Source organism: Microplitis mediator, chromosome 6 (assembly GCF_029852145.1).
Source record: "Microplitis mediator isolate UGA2020A chromosome 6, iyMicMedi2.1, whole genome shotgun sequence".
NCBI lineage: Eukaryota > Metazoa > Arthropoda > Insecta > Hymenoptera > Braconidae > Microplitis > Microplitis mediator.
The window spans coordinates 8,422,534-8,450,268 of NC_079974.1; the positions used below are offsets into that span (position 1 = coordinate 8,422,534).

Genomic DNA, 27,735 nt, shown 5'->3' on the forward strand with positions numbered 1-27,735 from the left:
CACACCCTGGTACTAAAGTGTCTGGAAACTAGTGAGCAAACGCGATGTTTGGCCCCCAATCCAGAAAGATTGTTGAGAATGGGCCGAAGTTAGCATGAATTGTCAACGAAACAAGATTTATCGTCACGTGTCACCTTTCGCTCATACCGAACTACTGAAGAAACGTTTTGAGTTTATACATATCGATATAGTCTCTCTATCGGTATCTCCTGGCCACCGACGCGGCTCGACACCGTATCATTCTCAATCCAGTGGACTGGTGGAATGCCTACACCGGCAACTCAAGATCTTACACAGATCCAATGGATTATTGATTTTTTGTCTGTGACAAAAAATATAAAATCAGTCAATTATATTAATACATTTACCGGCAGAAACCTGTTACCACGGAATGTTCGGACTACGATGACAACTGCCTTTTGATGGGATGTGTAAAATGATTCACTAGTCAACATGTCGTGGTATCGAAGCCAGCGAAGGCATGCTGTTTTGCAGGGAAGGGGTAGAATATGAGGGTGATGCCATAGTGTGTTCGACGACGAGTTTACATTGTCCTCGTTGAAGTCGGAAAGCCCTCATACTTAGACCAAGGGAGGTATGAGAGTTATTACCCCTAAGACGGCTGACTTACTTTCGATCGGGGTTTGTTTATTTTAATTTTCGACTCAATATTTTGCTGAAAGTTCTAGTACTCGTAACGATCACGAATGTTTTGGGAATCTTAATGTCTTTTGCTTTGTTTGTGCAAAATACACAGGGGCGAAAAATCCAAAAAAGCTCACAGATTAATTCGTGACTTTGTATGAAAAGTGTATCTATATGAAATTTTTTTTTCATCTCAAACACTGGATTCCTAAATTTGTTTGTGGTTCATGTTATAACATGATTAACCGATTTGAAAAGTATCAGGTTAAATAGAAACTTAAATTTAGAACTCCAGCCACACAGAGAAAATGACTCAATGCAAGTGATTGCTACTTTTGCATGTACAGGCTATGGACTGATTGCATAAGGACAAATTCCTTACCTTTCTGTGTCAAGTGTGCAACAACCATTAGCAAACTTTATAGAAGGTCTAGAAGATGATGTGTCACGAGACAGTTAGACTAGTGGATTAGACACAATGCAAGACAAAAACATTATGGCAACTATGATAAAAAACTTTCAGAGTTCATGTTGCCCAATGAATTTTCGTAGTGAAAAGCAAACAGAAGGATTTCACCAAGAGCTAAAGGAATTTAAATGATGATTTCAGGGACAGTGGGGATCGAATATGTTCGCAGATTACTGTTGGATGTTACAACAGAAAACTGAAAAAGAGGAAATAAGCGCAGCAGAAATCCATTGCATAGGTCATTTGAAGACAAAAAAGGCAGAAAACGATGAAATCTATAAGAACATTATTATCATACAGAAAATCTACTATATCGTGATTTTTGTTGGTTTTTAGGGTTTTTCTCGAATCTGCAGTTTGACCCCTAAATCTGACTTTAGATTCGTATTCAACGGGTAAAAATCTGCCAGGAAATCATAGTCTAATACTCAACACACACCACTTTTTTGTAGACCTGTGTAATCATTTTTCTGCTATTTCATTCTATTAGAAAAAAAATCCATTGAAAATTTATATTCATACTGAAATTATACTTTATAGGAAATAATCGAAGGACATATCATACTCACTTTTCTAAATTTTCCAAACGTGAAGAAATTTGATCCAAAGATTTCTGAATGTTACCAAGCCTGTATGATTCTTCGAAAGAAATATTGCGTGTATGAAGTTTACGACCAAACCATCTAAATAAAGAATTATCTAAAGGATGTGTTCTGAGAGTTCTAACATTTTTAATTTTGTTAGCTGTATTTTCTCCTTTCGATTCACTCGAATCCTCTTGATAAATTACTTTAGATTCTCTAGTACCCCAAGTAACATTATGAACATTAAACAGAGAATAAATGATTAATAACATATACATAGAAGGTACAGTAACATAATAAATGACGCCACACATGAGGCAAGACATTTCTTGTGGATGTAATATTCCAGCTATTATGAGCTGTCCTGCTACAGCAATGAACAAAATCGTGCTTGGTGCGAACCACCCATCATCTGCAATTTGAATCATTATTCCCACAAGAACAACGATCATCACTAATCCATAAAATGTCGAAATGATTGCAGCTATAATAAGTTGAACGTCAGGCTTACAGACAACACAAACAGTGACGAAGATTGCAATGGGTATCAAATTATAACAGAGACTCGACCAATTATCAATTCTGAATGCGGCGACAAATGCACCCACAAGCATAAGAAAAATTGTTCCAGGACCAAGTACTGTACTTCCTACGAAAATAAAAAAATTATAATTATAATTATTTCTTCCGAATCAATAACTTCAGCATATTGAATGGAATCAATTGACAATTAAAAACGTTTTATTATAAAACGAATAAATATTTTAATTTCTATGTACCATGCGTTACTCTGTTATATACATATATATATATATATATATATATTTGGTCTGTATAGTAATATATACGTAGTGAAAAATTTTTTAATATGGACTTATACGTCTTGATATAGCTTTATATCACCTGATGTTGCCATGTCTAGCTTGATATTTTGATCTATTTCTATAATAAAAACTATCTTAGCAAAGTATATCAAACCGTATGTTTATGACAATGTCTAAATTAGGACAGATATAAATTGATTTATAAAAATTATTTATTTATTCTCCAGTATGAAAATGCTGGTTATCTATGGGTTCTTGTCTATATCAAATTTTTACTTCACATGAGGTGGTATTTTTCATAGTTATAAATTTTAGATAGAATTTATTTGCAACATATATCGACTCCGTAACAGCTTACTCGATGATAGAATAACCGCGACAAAATAACCCGAGAAACAACAATAATTGAAAAAAATCAACGTAACTAGTAATAATTATTTTATGTGGTATCTTATAATTTCATTAATATTGAATATTAATTACTAAATTTTATCAATTGAAATGCATCATGTTTGCAAATAGGCAATATACTATTAACTGTAGATTGTGATTCTGCAAAAAAAATTATTGCAGAGTATTTAATATTCAAAAAGTGAGTTACAAATTATAGTGATTTTTTATTTCAACACACAAATCTGATAGATTTATAATTGACGATCCGAGCATTTATGTTTATGTGTGGACATTTAGAAACTCTTGAAATGATTCCATATGTTTCAATATCTGGACGAATATGGATGTACATAATCATGCTTTATTTCCTGACATGGCCTCACATAACAGAACCTCATATAGCTATATATAGTTCATATGTCGAGAAGCGATTCAAGTTTCAATATACATACCCAGGTATGTCCACATATGACCTTATATCAGTTTAATATTTTCTAATATAAACATATATGACAATATCCGGGTATATACGTTCATATCAGGTCATATCGGACGATATCAGAAAACCACATATGAGTGTAAATGGTTGTATTTGGCTAATTATTGCCATACATATCTGTGTGTGATATTCTAATATGGCCTTATCCATATGAAAATATTATGAAATCGAGAAACTTACCCATTAATATCCATTGATATGCAATGTACAACCATGATATATTTTCATTCGCTCTTCTTGTGTCATTTGATGAACTCAGTAAGTCAAATATATTTGCTATTGTGGAAGGTATCCAACGTCGACGTTGATTATAAAATTCATTGAAAGTTTCAGGGGCATGAGTATATGAATCACTCGCAGCAGAATATTCTACACGATATCCAGACTGTAAAACAAGTGTACATAACCAACGATCCTCACCTTGATCATATTGAATATAATGCCAGGCTTCTGTTGATTGTGAAGCATATTTTCTTGTAACATTATCTTCCATTAATGCCTTTGCACGGAAAAGAGAAAAACAGCCTGGACTACAAAGAACGCTTCCAATCGTATGCTCAGTCGATTTTTGTAACCAATGACCGATGGCATATTCGAATTTTTGGAACCAAACCATTGGACCAGTTCCAATTGGGTGAATTCGACCACAAGCAGCCCCTAAATTTTTATCACGTTTCATGAGGTGTAAAAGAACTTTCACGGCATTTGGTTGAAAGTCAATGTCACCATCTAATGTGAGTATATATGTATTTTCCGCAATGACGGCTTTACGGTTAATGTTAATTTGTCTATCAATTATTCTATAACCCAGTAAGTAATACATGTACATAACCTGCAATAAATAAATTTCATTTTATTAAATACCGTTGTTTCATTTCAACTAAGGTCTTACTTGACTCCATCGTTTTCTGTGACGTATTTTATTTTTATCTTTCAAATGTACGATTAATCGCGTTTTCCCTGGAAAAATCCATTCAAGCCTTCCTCCATATGGTGCAGGATATTTAATGGGTGGACTTGCACAAAAACCAAGCCTTTCAACCGATATTTTAATAACCTCTATCAAAGCCTTAACATAATCATTAACATGAGTTTCATTTTCGTTGTGAATACAGACGCCGTCGCAGCCGTTCATACATTGAAAAGCATCATCAAAAAAAATGTGACCTATCAGATAGAGTAAAATTAGAATTAAAAATTTGTGATTAGAAACTATTTAAATGAATGTGTAACGGACAAAAGTCTTCAAGATTAATAATAGCGAATGATAATGCTCATGTCATATCAGTAAGTTTTTCTTTTATGTAATCAAAAAATCAATATCCTGTTTAGCATGAACCTTTCTATAATATGTAAACGTTGTCTATAAAAGATTGTCTTTCAGAGCTCAGAAAGAAGTTGTTTCTTCAATAATTGTTTTCAAAAATCAGTTAATAGGGATCTTGAAGATATCTCTATAATAACCTTACTATATTTTTAATAATGTAAGGTTACGTTTATGTTGACAGCTTGCCGCAGGGGGTCCTCTCTCATGTGTTATGAAGCGGAATAGAAAAGTTCCAAGATCGGGATCTTAAGGTTTGTGGCGCTCGATGCGTACCGAAAAATATGTATAGTTAATTGAGACGATAATATAGTTAGCACGGTGCCACGACCACTCAACCGCGGACAGTTCAACCGCGAATAAACACACACGAAACCCATGAAAAAAGGGCACAACACGATAACAAGCTTATGTATCGGCTTATTTTTGAGTGAATAATTTTTTCCGTTACTGTGCAATCATTTATACATGATTTCATGTAGTCACTGTCGCGGTTGAACTGTCCGCGGTTGAACTGTTACAGAACCAGCTAGCACATACTATACTGGAAAACAATTCAAATTTGTGAAAGTATTTTAAAGAAGTAAAAACAAGATCTTTTATAGTAACCCTAGGATGCATTTAAATAATAATTAAGATTTATTAATTAGTACAATTAATTATTAATCATACTTTGAAATTTTTTTAAGCATAGTCTTTATACAGAATTTCTTCAATTTATTTAGTCCGATGCAGCTACACGCGTAGCACACAAGACTTTTGACTCAGTGAACCCAGGTTCGAATCTCTCAAATATTTTTTTTTTCTCTTTAATTTATAGACAGATGTACAAATAAAGAACTATATAAATTTACAACTACATATAAAGAGAAACGTAAATTTTTTTATTACTTATATATTTTTTTAATCGATAATAATATATTAATCGTATCTATATATATATATATATATATATATATATATATATATATATATATATATATATATATATATATATATATATATATATATATATATATATATATATATATATATATATGTGGTGGTTTATCTTCACTCTGCGAGATGACATTGTACAGCTCGTCTCTCGCAATACCTGGTCCCTACACCTGTTTCATTATATAACATTTCCAACATGTAATTTCCAACTTGGCGTCTTAGGCGGGGTATACGATAGACGCACCTAACTGAGGAGTCACAGCTATCGTATACTTAGACGAAACGCCTTTCACCCCACAAATACGTTTTTCTACCTCTCCTCTTCTCATTATCACTCACAACGTTGCACTCTTTGGTATTTATTTATTTATTTAAGAGTACAAATGCCAATCGGCAATATACAACAAAATTAACAATATCAGAATTTATGAATTTGAATATATTCATAAGAAAGAAAAGAGGGTAAAGTAATCAATGTATGCGGTTTGAGATGCGTTAATGGAACTGTAGTAATCGTTGTTCAATCGCGGATATGAATGTATTTAGAGATCCACCCTGGAAAACTATATCATTATGCAGGAGTTTACTAGATTGACGATCCGGTTATGTAGGCTATTGACTACATCATTCTTGTTTGACTTAGTTGTTTTAGGCAAGCGATTTCGCCTCAGTGGTAGACCTGTGGGTACTAATTCGAAGCAGCTTCTGATATCAGGAGTATCAGTCATTTCATTTACTACTTTGTAATAGAAAATTAGATCAGCAACCTTGCGACGATCATGAAAATTGTTGATTTCGTAGTAGCTGCAGACATCTTCCGATGAGTTGAGGAGACCAAATGGTCCGTACCGATAGGCTATTGTCTTGCACAGCTTCTTCTGTATTTTTTTAATACGTTTTATCGCAATATTAGTGTATGGGGACCAAATGACGGTCCCGTATTCTAGGATCGATAAGACTAAAGATTGATAGAGTCTTAGTAACGAGTTGGGATTTGTGAAACCCTCACTAGATCTGGTAATCAAACCCAGTACCTTAAGAGCCTGGAGAACAATTTTGTCAATGTGTTGAGTAAACCTTAGCTATTATGACGCCTAGGTCCTTGATGAACTCTACTTCTTGAACTGTGACGCCATCAAGCTTGTAGTTAGTTGGCATACCGGTATGCGAACGCGAGAACGATACGATCGCACACTTTTTTATGTTTAGGTCCAGTTTATTTCTACGGCACCATAATGATAGCTCATCTATGTCTTGTTGAAGTCCTAGGATGTCAGAATCGTTTTTTATTGCTCTAAAAATTTTCAGATCGTCTGCATAGAGTAGATAATTCGATTTGAAGTTGACTCCAATATCAATAACAAATATGTTGAAAAGTATAGGACCAAGATGAGACCCCTGCGGCACTCCATATAATGCATTGTACTTAGCAGATAGATGTCCATCCACTCGTACCTGGAGTTGTCTGCCAGTTAAGTACGATCGAAGCCAGCATAAGGCATTGCCCCATATACCATAATCACTAAGTTTGCTTAAAAGGATGTCATGGTTAACCCTATCGAAGGCTTTGCTGAAGTTTGTCTACCAACTGTATGACCAACATTCAACGCATTCTGTAAGTGATTGATGTAAGTAAAAAGGTTTGACGTAGTAGATCTCCCACCAGTGAAACCATGTTGTTTGCTGGTTAAGATATTAGCAAAGAAAGACGTGAGTCGTGGTAAAATTAACTTTTCAAACAGCTTGGCTCACGCAGATTGAATGCAGATAGGCCTGTAATTGGCAACCTCGGTTCTTGGTCCATCCTTATGTGTTGGGCTGATATATGAGGTTTTCCAGTTAGTAGGGAAAACTCCTTGTTGCAGAGAAGCACAAAATATATGCGCTAGAGGTTCACAAAGGCTACTAGCACAGTTCTTGAGGAAGATATTAGGTAGTCCATCAGGTCTAGCGCCTTTCTTTATATTCAGGGACAATAGGAATTTATACACATCAATAAAATCAATTTCAAAACAGTCCAGGGTAGGAATAGGTTCCACTGAAACGCTGTCAGAGGAGTGTCTATGTTGAGGAATATTTTGTGAGTATACACTTTCAAATTACGAGGTAAAAAAATTGCTAATATCATTACCTGTGACAGCTGATAAGTTATTCCAGGTCATAGTTGATGGTATTGCACTATTATTTCTTCTTTTATTCCTAACGAATTTCCAGAATTCGTTAATATTAGATTGGACCTGATGCTCCACTTTGTCCCCAAAACTTTTATAGCGTACGTCGCTCTTTTGCATTCCCGTCTGAAGTCGCTGAATCTTCTATAATTTGGTATAGAACTGTTTTTCTTGTAAGCAGAATGAGCTGATCTTTTCAAAATGATTTTATGTTTCAATTCATCAGAAAACCAGTAGGGGAAATCAATCAGAGCACTCGGCGCGATACCTATATGGTATGCGTTCGATTCCCAGTTCGGGCTATCTATATTCTTCCAATTTATCTATAAATTGTCTTATTGAGATGGTTTGCATGTTTAGGTTTCCACAATATTTAAATGGTGTATTATTGTACGATGGGCGGTGTGGCTCAATAAGTTATAGATCAAATTGAACGGAATATAGTATAGTGCCGGATAGCACAACTGGAGAGCACTCGGCGTGGTACTGATATGGTCTGGGTTCGATTCCCAGTTCGGGCTATCTATATTTTTCTCAATTTATCCATAAATTGTCTTATTGAAAAGGTTTACATATTTAGGTTTCCACTATATTTGAATAAAATATCAATTGTAATTTTTTATTTATATTATATTTTTCAAACGATTAAAATGATTATAACTCGGAAACTATGGACTTTAGCGATTTAACTCATAGGACTTTTTTTGAAGGGAATAAAATTTCCTGTAAAATTTCTACTAACATTTTCAGTGTACTTTCATTGGGTTACGTTTTGCAAGCTAATAAAGGTCGATTTCATAGAAAAAATGAGTCCCGCAACCGACACAAGCAAAATAGCTGAAATTACAGATAAGTATCTATGGGCACTTTTAAAGAACGCCGAATGCCCTACAGTTTGCGACCAAAACCGCGTTGATATCATGAAACGCAGCTAAGTATTAGAAAGTTAAAAAAAAAATTTACGTGTATTTCAAATGGCAAATCTTTGAAATCAAATGGAAAGTACTTAGCATTGGAATTAAGAGCTCATATTTGGTGAGAATTTTTTTTTTAGATGTAGATTGAGATTTTGCTTGAGCACTTAAAAAAAAAAAATTTTTTTGCGTAAATGAATCACCCTAATATATATATTAGGGTGTTTCATATTTAGGCGATATTTTTCTTTTTCTGTCCTACCTCAAAAATCAACAATTTATAGTACAATAAAAATATTACCGCTTGAAAAAATATTCTAAGTCAATTAGGGGCTTAGCGCATCGAAAAATTCGATTTCCCATTCAAATAACATGGGGAAAAAAATTTTTATTAGTTTGGAATTTTTCAACTCGGCAATGGCTTATTGTATGAATAAGCCCAGCATACATCGAGACAATGTGAATTGTCTTCTTCGCCTTCAGCCTTGCGGTTCCCAATTTTCTCCGTCTCGTTGCCGTCTGAAACCACCTAAAGCTAGAGTCATAGTCCCATGGTCACATGACTAATTGTCACCTCAACGCATGACCGTGAGGGGAAGTGGAGAGCGAGCCCAAAAACTCAGCCCTAAGACCCTACGGTGATTGAACTTGACTTCGATCCTGGATCCGTTAACGTTCAGACGTTATTATCATTTAATATCAGTTGTTATACTTGCGATATCACGTATTTTATATTTTATAAAACGCATATTTTCCTGGCAATTAACTTGCAAAATAGTATTTTTTGTATTGTTTATTAGTTATTTAATTATAATTAAATTTAAGTACATTGAAAGTATTATACGTTACCGGCGACATATTCGCGGTAATAAAACTAAATTAAATAATAAAATCAGTGTATGATAAGGATTTAGTCCACGTGGCCACTACTGCGTATCCTGCGTTCCAGCCAGGACCATTACTATTGTATTCTGCGTGAAACGTTATTGTAAGTAATTGAGTTTATTATAATTGGCAATAAAATTGCACATTGTCCTACTAAATTCCCTATTTTATTCATCACCTTATTCTATCCCTATTTTAATATACTGGTGGGATTATTTAATACGATAAAGTAATTATTAATTAAGTTAGAAATAATAAGTAAGTCAGCTGTAAGAAAGCAGCATAGAAATTATCAGCCGTGAGGTAAGTTGATAAGTCTTTTTTTATACGTTGCCGAGTTTGAATAAGTGCGGGTCTTTGCTTTGCAAGAACCCCAGCCCACTGCTCTGTCCGGCATAAAATAAAAATTTGTTAGAGGCCAGCCTAAGCCAGGGTTCAACCCGCGAATTCTGGTGGCTGCTGGTAAAAATCGCGAAGACAAAAAGCGATTTGTCTCAACATTTTTGTCCAGAGTTTAACGCTCTACAAAAAAAGTCTGCTATCATTTTTTGATAAATCCATCTGTTCAAAAGTCATTAGACCTCGAAGTCAACTTAAAGTAACTTTCAAGATCTTTTCACTTTTTCGGCGAAATTATCGGACTTATCATAAAATGCCATGTGATCTTTTTTTGTAGACAATTTTATTTCCGACAAATCATTTGTGATAAATTTTTTTTCAATTCTGCATCGATTTCTAGTTATTTCCATTTTAATGCTAAGCTCTTAAATTCGATTAGAACACTATTTTTTTAAGAGCTTGGCATTAAAATGGAAATAACTAGAAAACAAAGCAGGATTAAACAAAATTTTATGAAAAATAACTTGTAGGAAATAAAATTGTATACAAAAAAGATTCTGTGGCATTTTATGATAAGTCCGATAGTTTCGCCGAAAAAGTGAAAAGATCTCGAAATTTACTTTAAGTTGACTTCGAGGTCTAATAACTTTTGAACAGATGGATTTATCGAAAAATAATAAGATACTTTTTTTGTAGAGCGTTATATTCCCAACAGGAATGTATGCTAGGCTTATTCGTACAATAAGCCATTGCCGAGGTAAAAAATTCCAAACTAAAAACAAATTTTTTTTCCTTGTTATTTAAATGGGAGATCGAATTTTTCGATGTGCTAAGCCCCTAATTGACTTAGAATTTTTTTTCCAGCGGGAATATTTTTTTCGTACTTTAAATTGTTAGTTTTTCCGGTAGGACGGAAAAAAAAAATATCGCCTAAATATGAAACACCCTAATATATCTATATATATATATATACATATATAAATTTTTCAACAAATGGTATTTTCTAACTCTACTCAACAAATTATGATAGTTTATGACAAAATTCCTTAAAAAATCGACTATGACGACAAATACAATAGTTAGATTTAAAAAAAAATCTACCTAAAAATCGTACATCTGGTTCAAGACTCTTAAAATTAACAGACGAACATATTCATCCTAAAAAGATTAAAAAAATCAGTCTCTCCTGCTGCGCAAGTTTTTAGTTCAACTACAGCAAGCCGGATTAAAAATCTTGTTGAATCTCCAGGTTAGTTTCAAGCTGTGTTGGCAGTAATAGTTATAATAGTAAATATGCAATCTTCTTTTTCATTTCAAAATCGTTTGCCCGGCGAATTTATCCCTTCTATTTTTTATTTCTACCAATAAAAATCGAGTTGTTAAACTGTCTGCTCCATTGACGTATGCGCATTATTTCTAGTCTTTGCACATGTTGCTGTCATTCAAATATTTAAAATATTTGTCAACATAATTTTACCAATAACTTAACTTTTATTTTTTCTTAATCTTTTATCAATATATATTTATTTAATGATAGATAAAATAAAAACTACTGAAGGGAACTTGAAATTGGGAAAAAGAGCTTTAATTATGGCAGAAATTCTAGGTTTCTTCAAAACTTTATTTGATTCTATGAATGGTTCACCACTTCACATGCAAAGTAGCGCTCCCTTTCGAGTGAATGTCAGCCGTGGTCGTCCTCATCATGAACTTTGGGCTCATAGCAAGCAATTCTTGTCTCATTTACGATTTTTAGACCCTAAAAATAATTTTAAAAAAGCGTCCGTTCCTACTCTTGACAACTGGAAGCTAAACGTGGAAGGCTTTGAACGATTATGGAGTGTCCTACAACATTATGGATTGCAAGAATTCTCTCCACGCAATGTCAATCAAGATGACCTCAAAAATACATTTGGATGGTTGAGACAGAGAAGTTGAAATAAAAAACCTTCTTGTTGACTTGTAACCTCGTACTTTGAAAGTTTTTTGATCGATATAGTAGAGAAATCCAAAGTGCGCCATGGAAATACTGAATCCTGTGCTGTAACTGACGACTCCGAAAGCATCGATTTTTCTGAAATTATTTCCATATTCAAAAACTTTTAGCATGTAGCTACATCGGACTCAAAATAAATTAAAGAAATTCTGTATAAAAAACTGTGCTTAAAAAAATTTTGAAGTATGATTAATAATAAATTGTACTAATAAATAAGCTTAATTGATATTTAAATAAATCCTAAGGTTACTATAAAAGAAATAGGATCTTGTTTTTATTTATTTAAAATATTTTTACAATTTTGAATTTCTTTTCAGTATAGTATATGCTAGCTATATTATCGTCACACTTTACTATACATATTTATCGGTAGGCATCGAGCGCCGCCAATTTTAAGATCCCCGAGCTTGGAACTTTTCTATTCCGCTTCTTGACCCATGAGAGAGGACCCTCTGGCTTGCCGTATTTTGACTTGTCCGATCACAACTTTTTGAGCAGCGTGGTACGGGAAGGATCCGAGACTCGAATTAATAATGTTAAAAATAATAGTAATAAATTAACTAGTAATTATGTTAGTTTAAGTTGGTATCAGTAGTCTTAAGATTTAGGTACTCGGGTGCTGGTCACTAGAGCCCAAGAGAATCGGACGACAACATCCGCATCACCGAGGGACGATTTTCTGTCATATTACCGCCAGCGGAAATTTCCGAATTTAACATTGTTCAGCGAGTAAGCCTGCAGGACGACCAAACCTCTAAACAATTGGCTCATAGCCACGAACAGCTGTAGCAAATATTGAGACGGCATATAGTAGGTAAGCACGACTAATTTATTGTTAATAACATAAAACACCAGACTGACATTGAGGTACTCGAGGAGCAACTTGACATTGATCGTATCAATGAGCGATCGCATCCCGGCTCGAAACGGTATCGAAGCGGCGCAAAGTGTAGGATCCCAGAACTGAGGGCTACATTGAGAAAAGGAAACAGAAGATGCTGTTCGGGATCGTACCTGTGATCAACAGGTGTTTTTTCGAAAATTGATAAAAATAAAACTTTGAATTCACAACCACTATTATGATACCCGAGAAATTGTGAATATTTAATATACAGAGATTCCGGTATTTTAATCAGTCCTTATCGACTTGAACTTAGTAGTAATAAATCTGATAAATAATTAATAAACCGACGTGTATAATTGGTGCCGAGCATTGCACACACAACACCGATATCGGTGACTTTATTTCTATTCCGCGTACGGATATAATTGGATTGAGATTTTAACAATCAACTGATTTCATCGACGCAGTTCAGTGATCGGACTAGTCGATCGCATTAATTCGCTGTCTATGCGAGTCATTCATCATCTGTGGGAATTAAGTGACGCTGATCCCGGCCTGCCATTTTCTAAATCATCGACCACGTCGAGACGACGGAGTGGTCTTCAAGACCATTGACCGGTAAGCGAGTCTAAGTGATTTATTTCGAGGAATAACTCGAGTTGACGCCCGAAATTTCGTTTTTTTTTTAATAATCAAAATTGATAATTGATACATTTGGGTTGGTGCGATTTCACTACTCGAATTATCCCAGTGGTACGATTGTGATTTATGGTTTTGAATTGAAAATTGACATTGCTTAGATATACTGAGTGGATGTAATTGATAACATTCATATTTAATTTGTTATTTGGGAATTTGATTTCGTAATTCCATATTTTGTTTTATTTTATTTAATACTGCGTATTTCAAGTCTCGTTTTATTCATTAATTTTTTTTATATCCCCGAGTACGGATTATTATAATTATTCTTTAACGACGATATGAAATTCGACGTCAACTAAATTTGAGAACGCCGAGTTACTGACTGTTGCGGATGTCGAGTGAATTGACATCACGTTGCTGTCAAGTTGTGATACAGAGTAATACCCTGATAGGTTTTTTTTTTGCTGTTTAATTATATCGAGTTCTTTTTATTTGTTTTATTTAATTGTATTGAGTCGATTGCCGAATCCGGCTAGGTAAATTATAAGGATTGACTATTCTGTCGTAATTTAGTGCAATTGTACTAAGTAGAGAATTGCTACCAATTTATTTATATTTTATTCAAAATATACCGATTAATTTGTATATCCGGCCGATAATTATTTACGATAAGTTAAGGCAGAAAAAGCCAGAATACTACGAGAGCCGAACCTACCTCGACCTTCACCGATCTGTTAACCTAATAAGATATATTATTTGAAACGTTTTAATAATAAATAAATATGCCTATAATAACTTGCCTATTAAAATCCTGACCATGCTATTTTTAAATTGATTAATAGAAATTAAATTTTTGTTTATTTTCCACCGTTCTGTTTACCAGCCAAATGTCATACTAACCGACAGCAAATAAAATATAGAATATGCAACGGTAGCCTTGCCTACCCATTTCTTGACCAAACTACCTGGCAAGCGGTCATAAACAGGTGAGTTAGTGTAGATAACTACACGGATCTGTTAACCGCTTGAATCTTATACCAAAATTTAGATAATTTTATAACAAACGCGATAGTATAGCATTTCCTACAAAAACCAGTCATTCATAATCATTGCTAGGCATTGAAGTTTAAAATTCGGAGCAAGCAGTGGTGCACGATAGAGAAAGTCAAGTGGCTGAAGTCCGTGCATTAGAAGAGGATATAAAATAACATTTGTGTGCGCAATATTCCCAAGATGTAGGCTACTGTGCATACTCTATCCCACACTTGTTATTATTATCCAGAATTAATTTAGAGAGTTGACCATGTGCTACGCATTAATAATTAAAATATAAAAAATGGATAAAAAGTGTTTTTATGGATGGTTCGAAAGGATCTGTAATAGATTTCAAAGAAGAATCTTTTTTACCAATTACACATGTAATAAATATTATTCTATTTTTTTTATTAATAGTCTACTTTTTTTGCTTACAGGGTTAGAGCACCAGTACCCAGCCCCAAACCAGTAGCCAGTCACCTCATGTTGAATTATATCTACATATATTTTGAGCCAATGTTAAAGTATATGACTGACTGGCTACTGGTTAGGGGCTGGGTACTGGTGCTCTTACCCTACATACGTTTTCTCACTTAAAAGTTAAGTTATAAAAACAGGATATATATATTCTCACTTATAATTAGTATATATTTTTCATTACATATTGCGTTTGTTTAAAATTACTTACATTTTGGTATAAAATTCGAGTGGTTAACAGAACGGCGTAGCTATCTACACTAACTCACCTGTTTATGACCGCTTGCCAGGTAGTTTGGTCAAGAAATGGGTAGGCAAGGCTATCCTGGCATATTCTATATATTATTTGCTGTCGGTTAGTATAAAATTTGGCTGGTTAACAGAACGGTGGAAAATATATAAAAATTTAATTTTTGTTAAGTAATTTAAAAATAGCCTGGTCAGGATTTTGATAGGCAAGCTATTATAGGCGTATTTATTTATAATAATACAATGGCTCCGAGAGTTAAATTAACCTAATATCCGGCTCTGGATGGCCAAGTCTTATCTTCCAGTGGCGCCTTTATTTACATCTATTAACAAAGGGAAAGGGGCCAGAATATAGCAAGTTGAGATACACTTTGTTAAAGCCGTAGCACACCGCCGATTATTAAAACATTCAAGCTACGACAGTCACAAAACATCAGCCATCTTTCGAAAAATGATCGATTTATAATCGCATACTTTACGCCATCACACAATTTCCAATCCTTCGGTTATATTTTTTAAGCTTAGCAGGTTGCAATTTAAATCAATCACAAGCTATTGCTGTTTACTTTTCAGCAACGCACTGCATTTACGGGGCAGTTTTGTCGCCTAGACTTTATTGGCCAATTCACAAGTAATTTTAAATACATTTCTGCCGCTTTGGCTTTACTGCAACAGTAGTAAAAAACATAGTTCTTGACAAATTACTAGTAGCAAGTAAGTAGCAAGTACTTGACAAGTTACTTGCTTGCACACCCTGATACTAGATCATCTCAGAAACAAGTTGATTTAAAACCAATTGTTCAAAACCAAGTCATTAACATCACGCGGACCATGGAGAGAGACCGTAACTCCTCGAAGTTTCATCGAACATTCGACTGAAAAGCATTGCAGTTCCTAAATCTACCCCCTCCAGGCTTAATCTAGAATTCTCATTGGTCCTTCTTAACAGTTACTGAAATTTCTCATTTCACGCTGAACATTTTAGAACCCGGCTCTCGGGTATAAAAGGAGGGAATTTGAGAGTGGCAGCGCATTCATTCCTGACCAGTCTTACTGTACGAAATATTCTACAGATAGCGAGCAAGGCTATCAGCAACTACTACTAACCAACTGTTCAAGCGAGCACGGCTTAAATAGTCTCCAGCTACATCTCAACTACCAACTAGCTCTTCTCAGGGCTACCGTTGAACTAGCTCTTTTCAGGGCTAGTCAAAAAGATCTCCGGGTCAACGTAAGAACTTGCTCCAACTCAACTGATCTTCTCAGGACCACTACTTTAAAACTCTCTAACGTAAAACTCAACGGTCTTTCTAAAAACCAAATTGGTCTTTTCCACGGCCACTAAATCACTTCGACGTAAGAATTCGATTCAATAGAGAAACGATCACACCGGCGAACACCAATGGTGTGATCAACTATCAGCGTACGCGTAAACTGTGATTTGCAATTTATACTTGAGCAGAAACTGTGAGTACTATTTATTATTAACACTGATTTTTATAAAACAATTATAAATTCAGAACTGTCAATTTCAAGATTTTAAGAGCAATAGAAACCCATGCTCAGAATAAAAATCTGAGAAACGGTTGACCCTGTCGGACAGGTCTCAAACATCCCAGTTTCTTCGAGCTCTATGAGCTTGAAAAAAATGATGTGTTGCTTCGATCCAGAAAATCCAAAAAACAAAAAATAATTTAGAAAATAAGTTTAACTGTTAATTTCTGAATTGTTCGTCATCGACAACGTTCGTAATATCCACTTGATTTTGATGTCCAATCCGCCATTCAATGCAGTTTTTCAGCCTTTAGCACTGAAAAATTTAGGAATCAATCAAATCAACAATTCTAATGTTATTTAAAAAAAACGCTTCTTTGAAATACGTGTGTTAACACCATCTCTCAAGAAAAAGACCGATTTCATTAGTTACGACGGTATCCGATGCGTATTCTCTATTTTTAGAGCTGATTAAAGTCTATTCACAAAATATGATAAAGATCATCGTTTAAAAAAAGATAGATTCTCATAGTTTTATGTATAAGACTAATACTTGACAATACTTTCTCATAGAACTTATTAACCCTCATAAAACCTCTCTGAGAATTTATGAAAAACTATTGGATTCTAAAAGACTTTTCAAACAAAGGTATTATTTAGACTAACTCTGGCGTATAAATTAAAGTCTTAACTTACTTTCAAGATCAAAATAATCATCAATCTGAACATTATAGCGGGCTTGGGTGAATGACATAGCTGATTGGCAAAGGTCAAGCCTTAAAATACTTCCAATGAATTGCATCATTTCTTCTCCAGTTTCATGCCACATCGTGGCGCATGCATATATTTTTGTTACTCTATCATCACCCAATATTCCAGACAAGGTTTGAGTATTTTTTTCAGAATGTTTACTGCCTTCTTCATAAACTTCCTAATTACAAACAAAATAGAAAATGTTTTCAGTAAGTTGGAATTTTAGTAAGTAGACTTCGTTAAAACTGGGAATAACTCTATTGAATAAAATAGCTATTTTCAATACATGAGTTAAAACGAGGGTTTATAGGATGTTTGTATTGGCGACTCAATGTCTTGGGTTATGACGCATTCTCAACGAGAATAAGTACATGCATCTTTCTCGCACGAGCGCAGCGTGTACAAGAGAGATGTAGGTACGAGTATCACGATAAAATATCCCCGGACAAAATATCCCTACGATAAAATATCCCCGGACGAAATATTCTCTACATAAAATATACCCACACACAAAAAACTGTGACAAATAGCGCCCTTTTTACATGAATTTCGTGTGTATGCAATTACAAAAATATACCCACACACAAAAAAGTGTGAAAAATAATACTAGAATCATCGAAAAACCGCGAATGTTACTTTAATTCAATTCAATTGAATTTTTATGCAGTTAGTCAAAGCAAAAGAGAAATAAATGATTTTTCGAAAATTAAATCATAATTTTAAACCATTATACGAAAATTTAAACGTAATTACTCACAAAAAATTAATAGAAGGAAGATAAATATTTTAAATCAACATTTAGTCGCAAAAAATAACTTATTCATAAACATATTTTTCAATAAACAGCAATTAACCCAGAAACGTATCTATGAAACTCAATTAAATGAATATTTAAACAAAAATATAAAATATATGTATAATTTTACTATTATGTTATTTTATTAACTCAATTTAACAGAATAGGAGTACTAAATGGTCCTAATCATTACTATAGTCATATAATGTAATATGATATTGTTCAACAACACTCTTTAACATTCGTTATGCTCATTTGAAACACGAAGAATATATATGCATACATATTGTTACGTCCAGACTATTTTTAATTGTTTCATACGCTATTTTATATTATTTTATTTTATTTTAACATTTGAAAATTTGTCTGAACACATAGTTTATGTTCAAATATTATACTGGGTGAAAAGGAATTTTAATATTCATCCAGGGTCAGAGTGGCTGTTGATGCACTTTCTTATCGTCAGTGCACTTTAAATAAGACCTAAAGTAAATAGTACATCTGTAATGAGTTTTTAATGTTTTAAACAAACAAGCAAAAAGGTTTCCATTAAGATGATAAAATCACTTAAAAGAGAAAGTAACAAATAAAATACAATAGAATAAAAATCAAAAATTTTAATAAAAGAAATAGAATTATAAGACTATTACAATAAAATGAACTCCAATAAAATATTAATACAAAAATAAAAGTAAAAGGTTAAAATATCAAAATGATATGAGAATAGAATATTGAAAGGAAACCAATAATTGCTTACTGTAAATTTTAAGAATAAATGAAATAAAATATTTAGATATTAGAATTTGAATTAAATAAAACAAAAATCAAAATTGAAACAAATATATTCACATCTAAAAATAAAACAGGAAAATAACTTGGACATTAAACATGAACATTAAGCTAAATAAAATAAAATTGAAAGTAATAAATTTTAACCACGATTCTAGAAAATCAGATAAACTAAAATTTAAATATTAAAATGTTAACGTTCAAACCAATTAAATTAAATAAAAGTTAAACAAAATATCAAAATATTCCATTTAAAAATAAATGAAAAATTTAAATGAAACCAAGTTATAAAAATTAAATAAGATGAATAAATTTAGAAATAGTAAAAATCTAAAATAATCATAAATACAAGGAGATCGACTAATTAATTATTTAACATAAAATTAATATATAATGAGTTAATTAGATCCTTATGATAGTATACTTGATAAATGTAATTTTGGAGGTTATAGGATCATAAATAAAACACCAGGAAATTTAATTATTGCTTGCAACGTTTCGTGCACTATATTCGCACTTCATCAGGCAATCTAGGATACAACAAAAAATTTAGTATAAATATAGACTGTTAAACCATAATAACATGTAAATAATAACATGTAAATAGACATTCATACCATAATACAAGCATCCTGGCTCCGTCCACTTAATACTATATTTCTTGTCATAAATCATAGGTACAGGTTACAATAACAAATTAGTCAAAATTAATAATAACAACAATTCCTTTGAGCGAGCTATTAACAAAAACTAACAACAAAATTGTGCAGTTGAGTTGCAGTGGTCTAACATCAATATCGCCATCTTAGTCACTATATATTCACAGTTGTGTGTGTGCACAACTGTGAGCAGTGTACCGCGAAGTAGCTCCCTCTACAATATTATACTATTTTTGTAACCAATCTCAAATTTAAAACATACTAATAAATGCTAGTAGAAATAATCAACATAAAATAAATAATAACTTGATAATTAATTAATTGAAATGTCAAAATTTAAAAATTTTTTAAAAAAATTTTTTAATATTTTTAAAAAAATTTAAAAACTCTAAAAAACTTTTCCAATATAAAGCCTTTACAATTTTCAGAAACCTTTTAGAATTATTCATTTTTATCCTTTATAATTTTTTTATTAAAATCCTTGTAAAAATATCTTTAAATAACTTCCATAATCATTTATAATTTTAGAAAATCTTAATATCTTTAAACAGCTTCAAAAAAATTTTAATTTTTCTTTCAAATATTCCAAAAGGTTTCCTTTTCCACATTGATTAATCGCTTAAATTCGCACACCAGTCCCTTGCTTTTAGCGACCCTATATCTAGGCGGATTTTACATGTACTCGCACTTTCGTGTCCTGACAAGCCTAGTGTTAATTTCATCAAGTAGTTAAAGAATAAGTGTCAAGCAATTTTATATCGTGAGTGAGAATATCAGAACAAGTTAAAGTAAAATAAGTAAACCAACATACTACAAAAGGAATCAGGTACGATTTTTAATTAAATATCATTAAATACATTTTTTTTTAAATATAATTTTCAATATAAATTAGAGTAGGCTGACTAGCAACCTAATAATTTATTTTAATAATTTTTTTATTTTAAATTAGAGTCGGCTGATTGGCCACCTAATAATTTTTTTTTACTTTTAATTGTAAATTAGAGTAGGCTGCACGGAAAAAAAATTCTCGCAATTTTCACGATATTTTTATCGTATTTTTTATTGTATAAAATTGTAACGCTGGAATAGACTCTCCAAATAATAGCTTTTACTATACACTATCGTAAATTCTATTCGATAATTATTACTACCAATAACATAACAATAACTTTCGAACAGGTGCATTTATTTAAAGGCCATTCGGCAGCCGAAATAGAAGGTAGATTTTCCAATTAATCTATATAAAAAGTTTCATGCATGGATATTTTGTGATACATGTTGGTGTATAGTAGGGTGGTCGTTAAAAATTAAATTTTCTCAGGCACCCCATAAAAAGCTTCTTTTTAGTGAAAAAATACGAGGGGAATTTGGTTTTTTCGTTTTAAGTAAACAGAACACGTGCCGAAGGACGATCAGAGTTGATTTTTCGATAGAATTGCGGTTTTTTTCAAATATATCGTGAAATATGCAGATTGAAGGGAGAAACCAAAAGAAAAATTTTGTAGGAAATTAAATTCTTGACAAAAAAGGTCATATTCTTTTTTTTTTTTATAAAATTTGTATTTATGAAGATATTTAAAAAAAACTTTTTCTAGATCTGATGAATTGAGCATTTTAAGGGTTGCAAATTTTGAAAATAACATTTTTCTAAGCATGTAGAAACTGTAACAAGCATTAATAATTGATATGTTACGAGTTACGAAGTTGTCTATATTTAAGAAAAAACGTCATTTTTAACATTCGTTATCCTTAAAATGTCCAATTGATAAGATCTAAAAAAAGTTTCTTTAAAATAACTTCATATATACACATTGTATAAAAAAAATGATATGACCTTTTTTGTTAGAATTTAATTTCCTACAAAATTATTCCTACGTTTTTTTCTTTCAATCTGTGCTATATCCGGCTTGCCGTATATTTAAAGGGGCCTCTTTGCCGTGCTCGCTGCAAAGTGCAGCGTTAACAATTTTAGGGATAGCAACTTCGGCCAACACCTCGTTGCACTTCGTCAACGATTCCTCCAATCGGGGAATTACACTTGACTGTATTCTGAATTCATCCAATTATATATTCTAAATTATTCCCTCCAGAACCGTGAACCGAGGTGATAAAAACAACGAACACGAAGGTGCGGCAGCCTATGACGCTTGAGAAGTTAATGAATCTTCCTTGCTGGCCCGCGTGAGTTCTGAACCGTGTTACGTTTAGGCAACCCTCTTTTTCTATTTTCTATTTCTCTTAAAACCGATTAGTTCATATTCGTTAAATAAAATCTAAACAGTCAAGTATACTTTAAAATCCCACGGGAAGATCGTCTCGATATTGCACTCAAGGAGGCGTGGCAAGTTGCTTGTTACCGTTAAATTTCAATTCAAAATTGTCTTCTTAAAATTATATATTCTTTTCCAAAAATCATCACACGGGAAGTACCGCTCGCGTAAAACCCGAGGAGACGTGGGTGATTTTTATAATAATTGTTAAGTGTATAAACAGCGATTCTCGTCCGAGTGAATTTCTAGAGTCGGAGATTCACACTGAACTCATATGAGCTGAAGACTCAACAAATTCCAAGTGTAAATCCATAAGTTTAAGTTTAATAGTTAAGTGCAATCTTTAGAGATTTAAGTGAAAGAAAAGAACCTTAGTTTTAAGAACAATTTAACATCTTGTGAACTGAGTACGGCGAGCCCATAGGGGAAATATTTCAATAAACATCTATCATTGGGAAACCTGCATATTAGATTATTTCTAATATTAAGAACCACATTCCTTCTTCCTGAGCCAATTCATCTTTCGACCAGGGACCAACAGAAGCCATACCCAGAAGTTTGCAGTCCAAAGGCTACAAAGACCAACTTACAAGTAAGCAGCGAACAACGAAAAGTAGGTGAAGTTACCAAATTCTTCAATATATTGCATCCAAATTCTGCATCGAATACACAGAGAGGCCCGCACGGGGTTTATCGTTCGAGTTCTGACAATAACAATAAAACCTAGAGTTTATTCTCTAGGAAAATCACCCTGTTTGCCCGGTGCCTCCCACTTGAGGCCCACACGACCATTTCTAATAATTAATTATTATTAATTAATTAAATCCGGACATAACATCTACATATTTCATGAGATATTTAAAAAAACCGCGATTGTATCGAAAAATGAACTTTGATCGTCTTTCGGCACGTGTTCTTTTCACTTAAAACGAAAAAACCAAATTCGCCACGTATTTTTTCACTAAAAAGAAGCTTTTTATGAGGCGCCTGAAAAAATTTAATTTTTAACGATCACCCTAGAGTATAGTCATGACATGAAATTAAGCTCGTTTTCTAAGAGTGAGGGTAAAAAGAGACCACGATTATTTTCGATAGAGAACTTCAGATAGTTGATTTGACTGAACCTTATATAGGTAATGTACCAAACTAACCTTCACGTAAACAAAGTATACAAAATTTAATTAGTATGAGATCATAATTATAATCGCTATTACGATGGCAAGACCAGTTATAATTAAGGGACGTACAGGTACGATTGAAACATCATAAATTTAGAATATAGATCGTTAAATTATATTAATTAAACGGAATTACAGGACGAGGCAATATTTTTCAAAAAGTATAATACTAGCTTTATTCTCGAGGGAAATAATACAACTGCTAACTAGCCTGGATGGTGTTAGACTAACTTAAAACTCCGTTAAAATTACTTGGGCCTCTCGGTGCCTTCTCACCCCCATCTCCCAACAGCATACTTCATGCACTCTTACTTTCACTCGCTCTCTCAGTCGCACTTACGCTACAATATTTCCAACAATCTTACAGAGTAACTATGTTTTGACATCTGGCGACAGCATGTCGAGTAATACTAGTTACTCACCTAATCCTTAAATTTACGACCACTTATCCTTACATTTTAAAACTATTTAAAAACGAAAATTTTTACTTAAGTAGAAACAGAGAAAATATTTACAGCAATACACACTGGTCACAGAAATTAAGGGATAGAAAAAAAATCCGCAATTTTTAAGTGATTTTCAACATGCTGTAACTCGGTGAAAAATGGTCGTATAAAAAAAAATAAAAAAAGCAAATTATAGCCTCAAGTTTCTTGTTTTCAGATCTGGACTTCAAAATTTTTTATCATGTACGGTTCCGGAGTAATCATAAGAAAACCAACGAAAAAAAAATTTTCAAAATTTTTGCTGGGCTTTCAATACCTCTATGGGTGACAATAAATTTTTTTGAATAATCCGACTGTCTGACTTTTCTCGGAAATTTTATGCCCTTTAATTTGGTGGCCTTAAAAAGTCTCTACGACGATTTGGCGCCGAGTTATCATTGATCAAAGCAAAAAAGTCCATTTTGGCTTTGATAATCAATAACTCCGGATGTATTGGTCGTACAGAGAATGGAAGCAGGGTTTTGAAAACTGGAAAACATTCTCTGTAAGGCGAAATTAGAGGCATTTGATAAAAAAAATTTTTTTATAGCGATATTGTTTGGTAAAAAACAGGTCAAAATTCACAAATTAAAGGATATTCGGAAATCTTGCTATAACTTTGGATATAACGGATGCACAGAGGATATCTTCGACTTTTTTTCAACCTCAAAGTGTCCTGACAAAACCCTGAAAATTTCAAATCGCTGCGATTTTTCTTTCTTAGTGCCCCGAAGCTTTAAATTTATCGATTATGTTCAAAATCACCATAATTGGTAGTTTCTCGGTTTTTGTTCATTTTTTCGATTTGAAAATGGTTTTTTTACCGATAATTCTCAATTCTTTGATCAAAAAGATCGATTATCGAAAAAAATAAAAAAAAAAAAATTTTTTTTTTTTTCAAAATTTTTTTTTTCAAAGATTTTTTTTTCTCAAAATTTTTTTTTTTGTTGTATCTGCAATGATTTATCATTGTCAAATAAAATTCCTAAAATTTTTTTTACCGCTGTAACTGCGTCTGCTTCAAATGTCAACTTAACAAACATACCCGTTGGGTAACTCTAATGCCGGCGGTATAAAAAATTTTAGGAATTTTTTTTGACAATGATAAATCATTGCAGATACAACAAAAAAAAAAATTTTGAGAAAAAAAAATCTTTGAAAAAAAAAATTTTGAAAAAAAAAAAAATTTTTTTTTTTTATTTTTTTCGATAATCGATCTTTTTGATCAAAGAATTGAGAATTATCAGTAAAAAAACCATTTTCAAATCGAAAAAATGAACAAAAACCGAGAAACTACCAATTATGGTGATTTTGAACAAAATCGATAAATTTAAAGCTTCGGGGCACTAAGAAAGAAAAATCGCAGCGATTTGAAATTTTCAGGGTTTTGTCAGGACACTTTGAGGTTGAAAAAAAGTCGAAGATATCCTCTGTGCATCCGTTATATCCAAAGTTATAGCAAGATTTCCGAATATCCTTTAATTTGTGAATTTTAACCTGTTTTTTTCCAAACAATATCGCTTTAAAAAAATTTTTTCTATCAAATGCCTCTAATTTCGCCTTACAGAGAATGTTTTCCAGTTTTCAAAACCCTGCTTCCATTCTCTGTACGACCAATACATCCGGAGTTATTGATTATCAAAGCCAAAATGGACTTTTTTGCTTTGATCAATGATAACTCGGCGCCAAATCATCGTAGAGACTTTTCAAGGCCACCAAATTAAAGGGCATAAAACTTCTGAGAAAAGTCAGACAGCCGGATTATTCAAAAAAATTTATTGTCACCCATAGAGGTATTGAAAGACCAGCAAAAATTTTGAAAATTTTTTTTTCGTTGGTTTTCTTATGATTACTCCGGAACCGTACATGATAAAAAATTTTGAGGTCCAGATCTGAAAACTAGAAACTTGAGGCTACAATTTGCTTTTTTTATTTTTTTTTAAACGACCATTTTTCACTGAGTTACAGCATGTTGAAAATCACCTAAAAATTTCGGATTTTTTTTCTATCCCTTAATTTCTGTGACCATTGTATATTGCTGTATTTTTCCTGCTTCTACATAAATAATATAAGAAGTACTTTTAAAATATAAAATAGCCGTGAAATTCACAGGTTATTTTGTTCACAATAAAATACAACTGACAAAATTGTATAATAATGGGAAATGCATAAGTTATGTGGAATGAACACCATATTTTCAACATTTTTTGATTCCATTAGAATTGTCAAGGCTATCAAATTATTGGAAGAGATGATCAAAACATGAAGTATAAGGCTGGGCCACATCTAACGAAATCTTGAATTTAAGAATTTCAATTATTTATTAAGTAATTATCATAACAGCAATTTTCTCAGCTTCCGACTAAAAGCAGAAGACGAACTTCCTCGGAAGATTTTTATCATCCGAGCCCCATACATATTTAAAAAGTAATTAGAATTCTTAAATTCGAGATTTCGTTAGGTACGGCCGAGCCTTGAGGTCAAAACTTAAAGTTTGCTAAACATGCTTTAAGATACTTTTTACTGAAATTGTCTATCAGTTTTACTTTTAATGTTATATGAACTCCAACAGTGAGAAAAAACTGATTTTTTCGAGAAATCGTGAAAATTTCAAACATTTATTGCTTTAAAACTAATCAACCGATTTAGCTCATCTTTAAATTTGATCAAGATAATTGCCTATAAAATAAGTGTAGAAAAATATCATTAAGATCCGATAAGAACCGTGGGTGCTATCATAATGACAAGACCAGTAATAATCATTGGCCATACCGGTACATTTGAAATATCATAAGTAATAAAACAAATACTTTTATAACATAAAACAGCTGTGAAATTTAAAGATTATTTTTGTCACAGTGAAAATACAACTGACGAAATTGGACTATAACGAGAAATGCTCAAGTTTCAAGGAATGAAAACTATATTTTTAACATTGTTTGATTCCATTAAAACTTTCAAGGCTGTCTTATTATTAGGAAAAATAATCAAAATATAAAGATTAGTCATCAATTAAAGATAAGTCATCAATTAAATCTTATAAGTCAAGCTTTAAAATACCTTTCACAGAAATTATCTATGAGTTTTAGTTTTAAAGTTTTATTAACTTTAGAAGTAATTGAAAACTGATTTTTTGAAAAATCGTTAAAATTTCAAACAGCCATAACTTCTAAACTGATTGACCGATTCAGCTTATCTTTGAACTAAACCGTGGCAACTACACATAAAATAAGTGTAGAAAATTTCATTAAGATCAGATAAGAATTGTAGGCGCAATCATGTCCTCAAAAGTCGGTTCAATCCCATATATATATGAGGGTAGCGCAAAAAAACCGACAATTTTTTTTTTCAATCTCGCATGAAAATTTGTTGATTTACGATGTTTGAAGAAGCCTCTCCCAAAATCAGCTCGATAAAAAATTTCCAAGAGGTCGCTCACGAATATTAAAAATATAAATATGATAGAAATTCGACTTTTTTATTTCAAATTTTTTTCTTTCTCGTGGCAGCAATAGTTTACATTTGGAAAATCGTGACTATGCTGAAAATTTCAGCCCAAAATTTAAATATTTAAACGGCGCTCAAGAATTTTGAATATTAACTGATAATGTGTAACTAATAGTTTGAATTAGTTTTTGTATTTTTTTGTAACTCAATTATTGTCATTTCTGTAAAATATAACTTTTGCATAACCAAAAATATATAAGAAAATCCTCAACATCTCAGTTTTTTATTTTTTTCTTATTATTAGGAAGAGAAATTCATATCTCGGTATTTACTGTTTGGAAAAAATATTCCTTACAAATAAGTCTTATAATCACCATGTAAACAGTAAATTATTTCATCAGGTATGCAAGATGATGACATTCAGAAACACTGAAAATGCAGTATGAAACGGGTAGATACTAGATAAGTTGAGAATAGGAAACATAGGTGGGGTTAATTTCACAAGACAACAAAAGAAGCGATGGGATTCAAAACGAAAATCCCCTCGAACAAAAAGTTTTATGTATATATTGTGGAAAAAAGTTTTAAAATACAATCTGTACAAACGCCATAAAAATAATTAACAACACGATCCG

At 32.5% G+C, this 27,735-nt stretch overlaps 1 protein-coding gene across 2 annotated transcripts in view; it reads right to left on the bottom strand.

Moving 5' to 3' along the window:
• Positions 1-27,735, bottom strand: part of LOC130669511 (chitin synthase chs-2-like) — a 147,063-nt gene that overhangs the window by 45,003 nt on the left and 74,325 nt on the right. For both annotated transcript variants that reach the window (XM_057472464.1, XM_057472463.1), the window contains exons 7-10: positions 17,420-17,654; positions 4,307-4,581; positions 3,595-4,246; positions 1,684-2,347 (exon numbers count right to left, since the gene is read on the bottom strand). In XM_057472464.1, the coding sequence (XP_057328447.1) occupies positions 1,684-2,347; positions 3,595-4,246; positions 4,307-4,581; positions 17,420-17,654 (1,826 nt within the window). The remainder of the gene's footprint in view (positions 1-1,683; positions 2,348-3,594; positions 4,247-4,306; positions 4,582-17,419; positions 17,655-27,735) is intronic.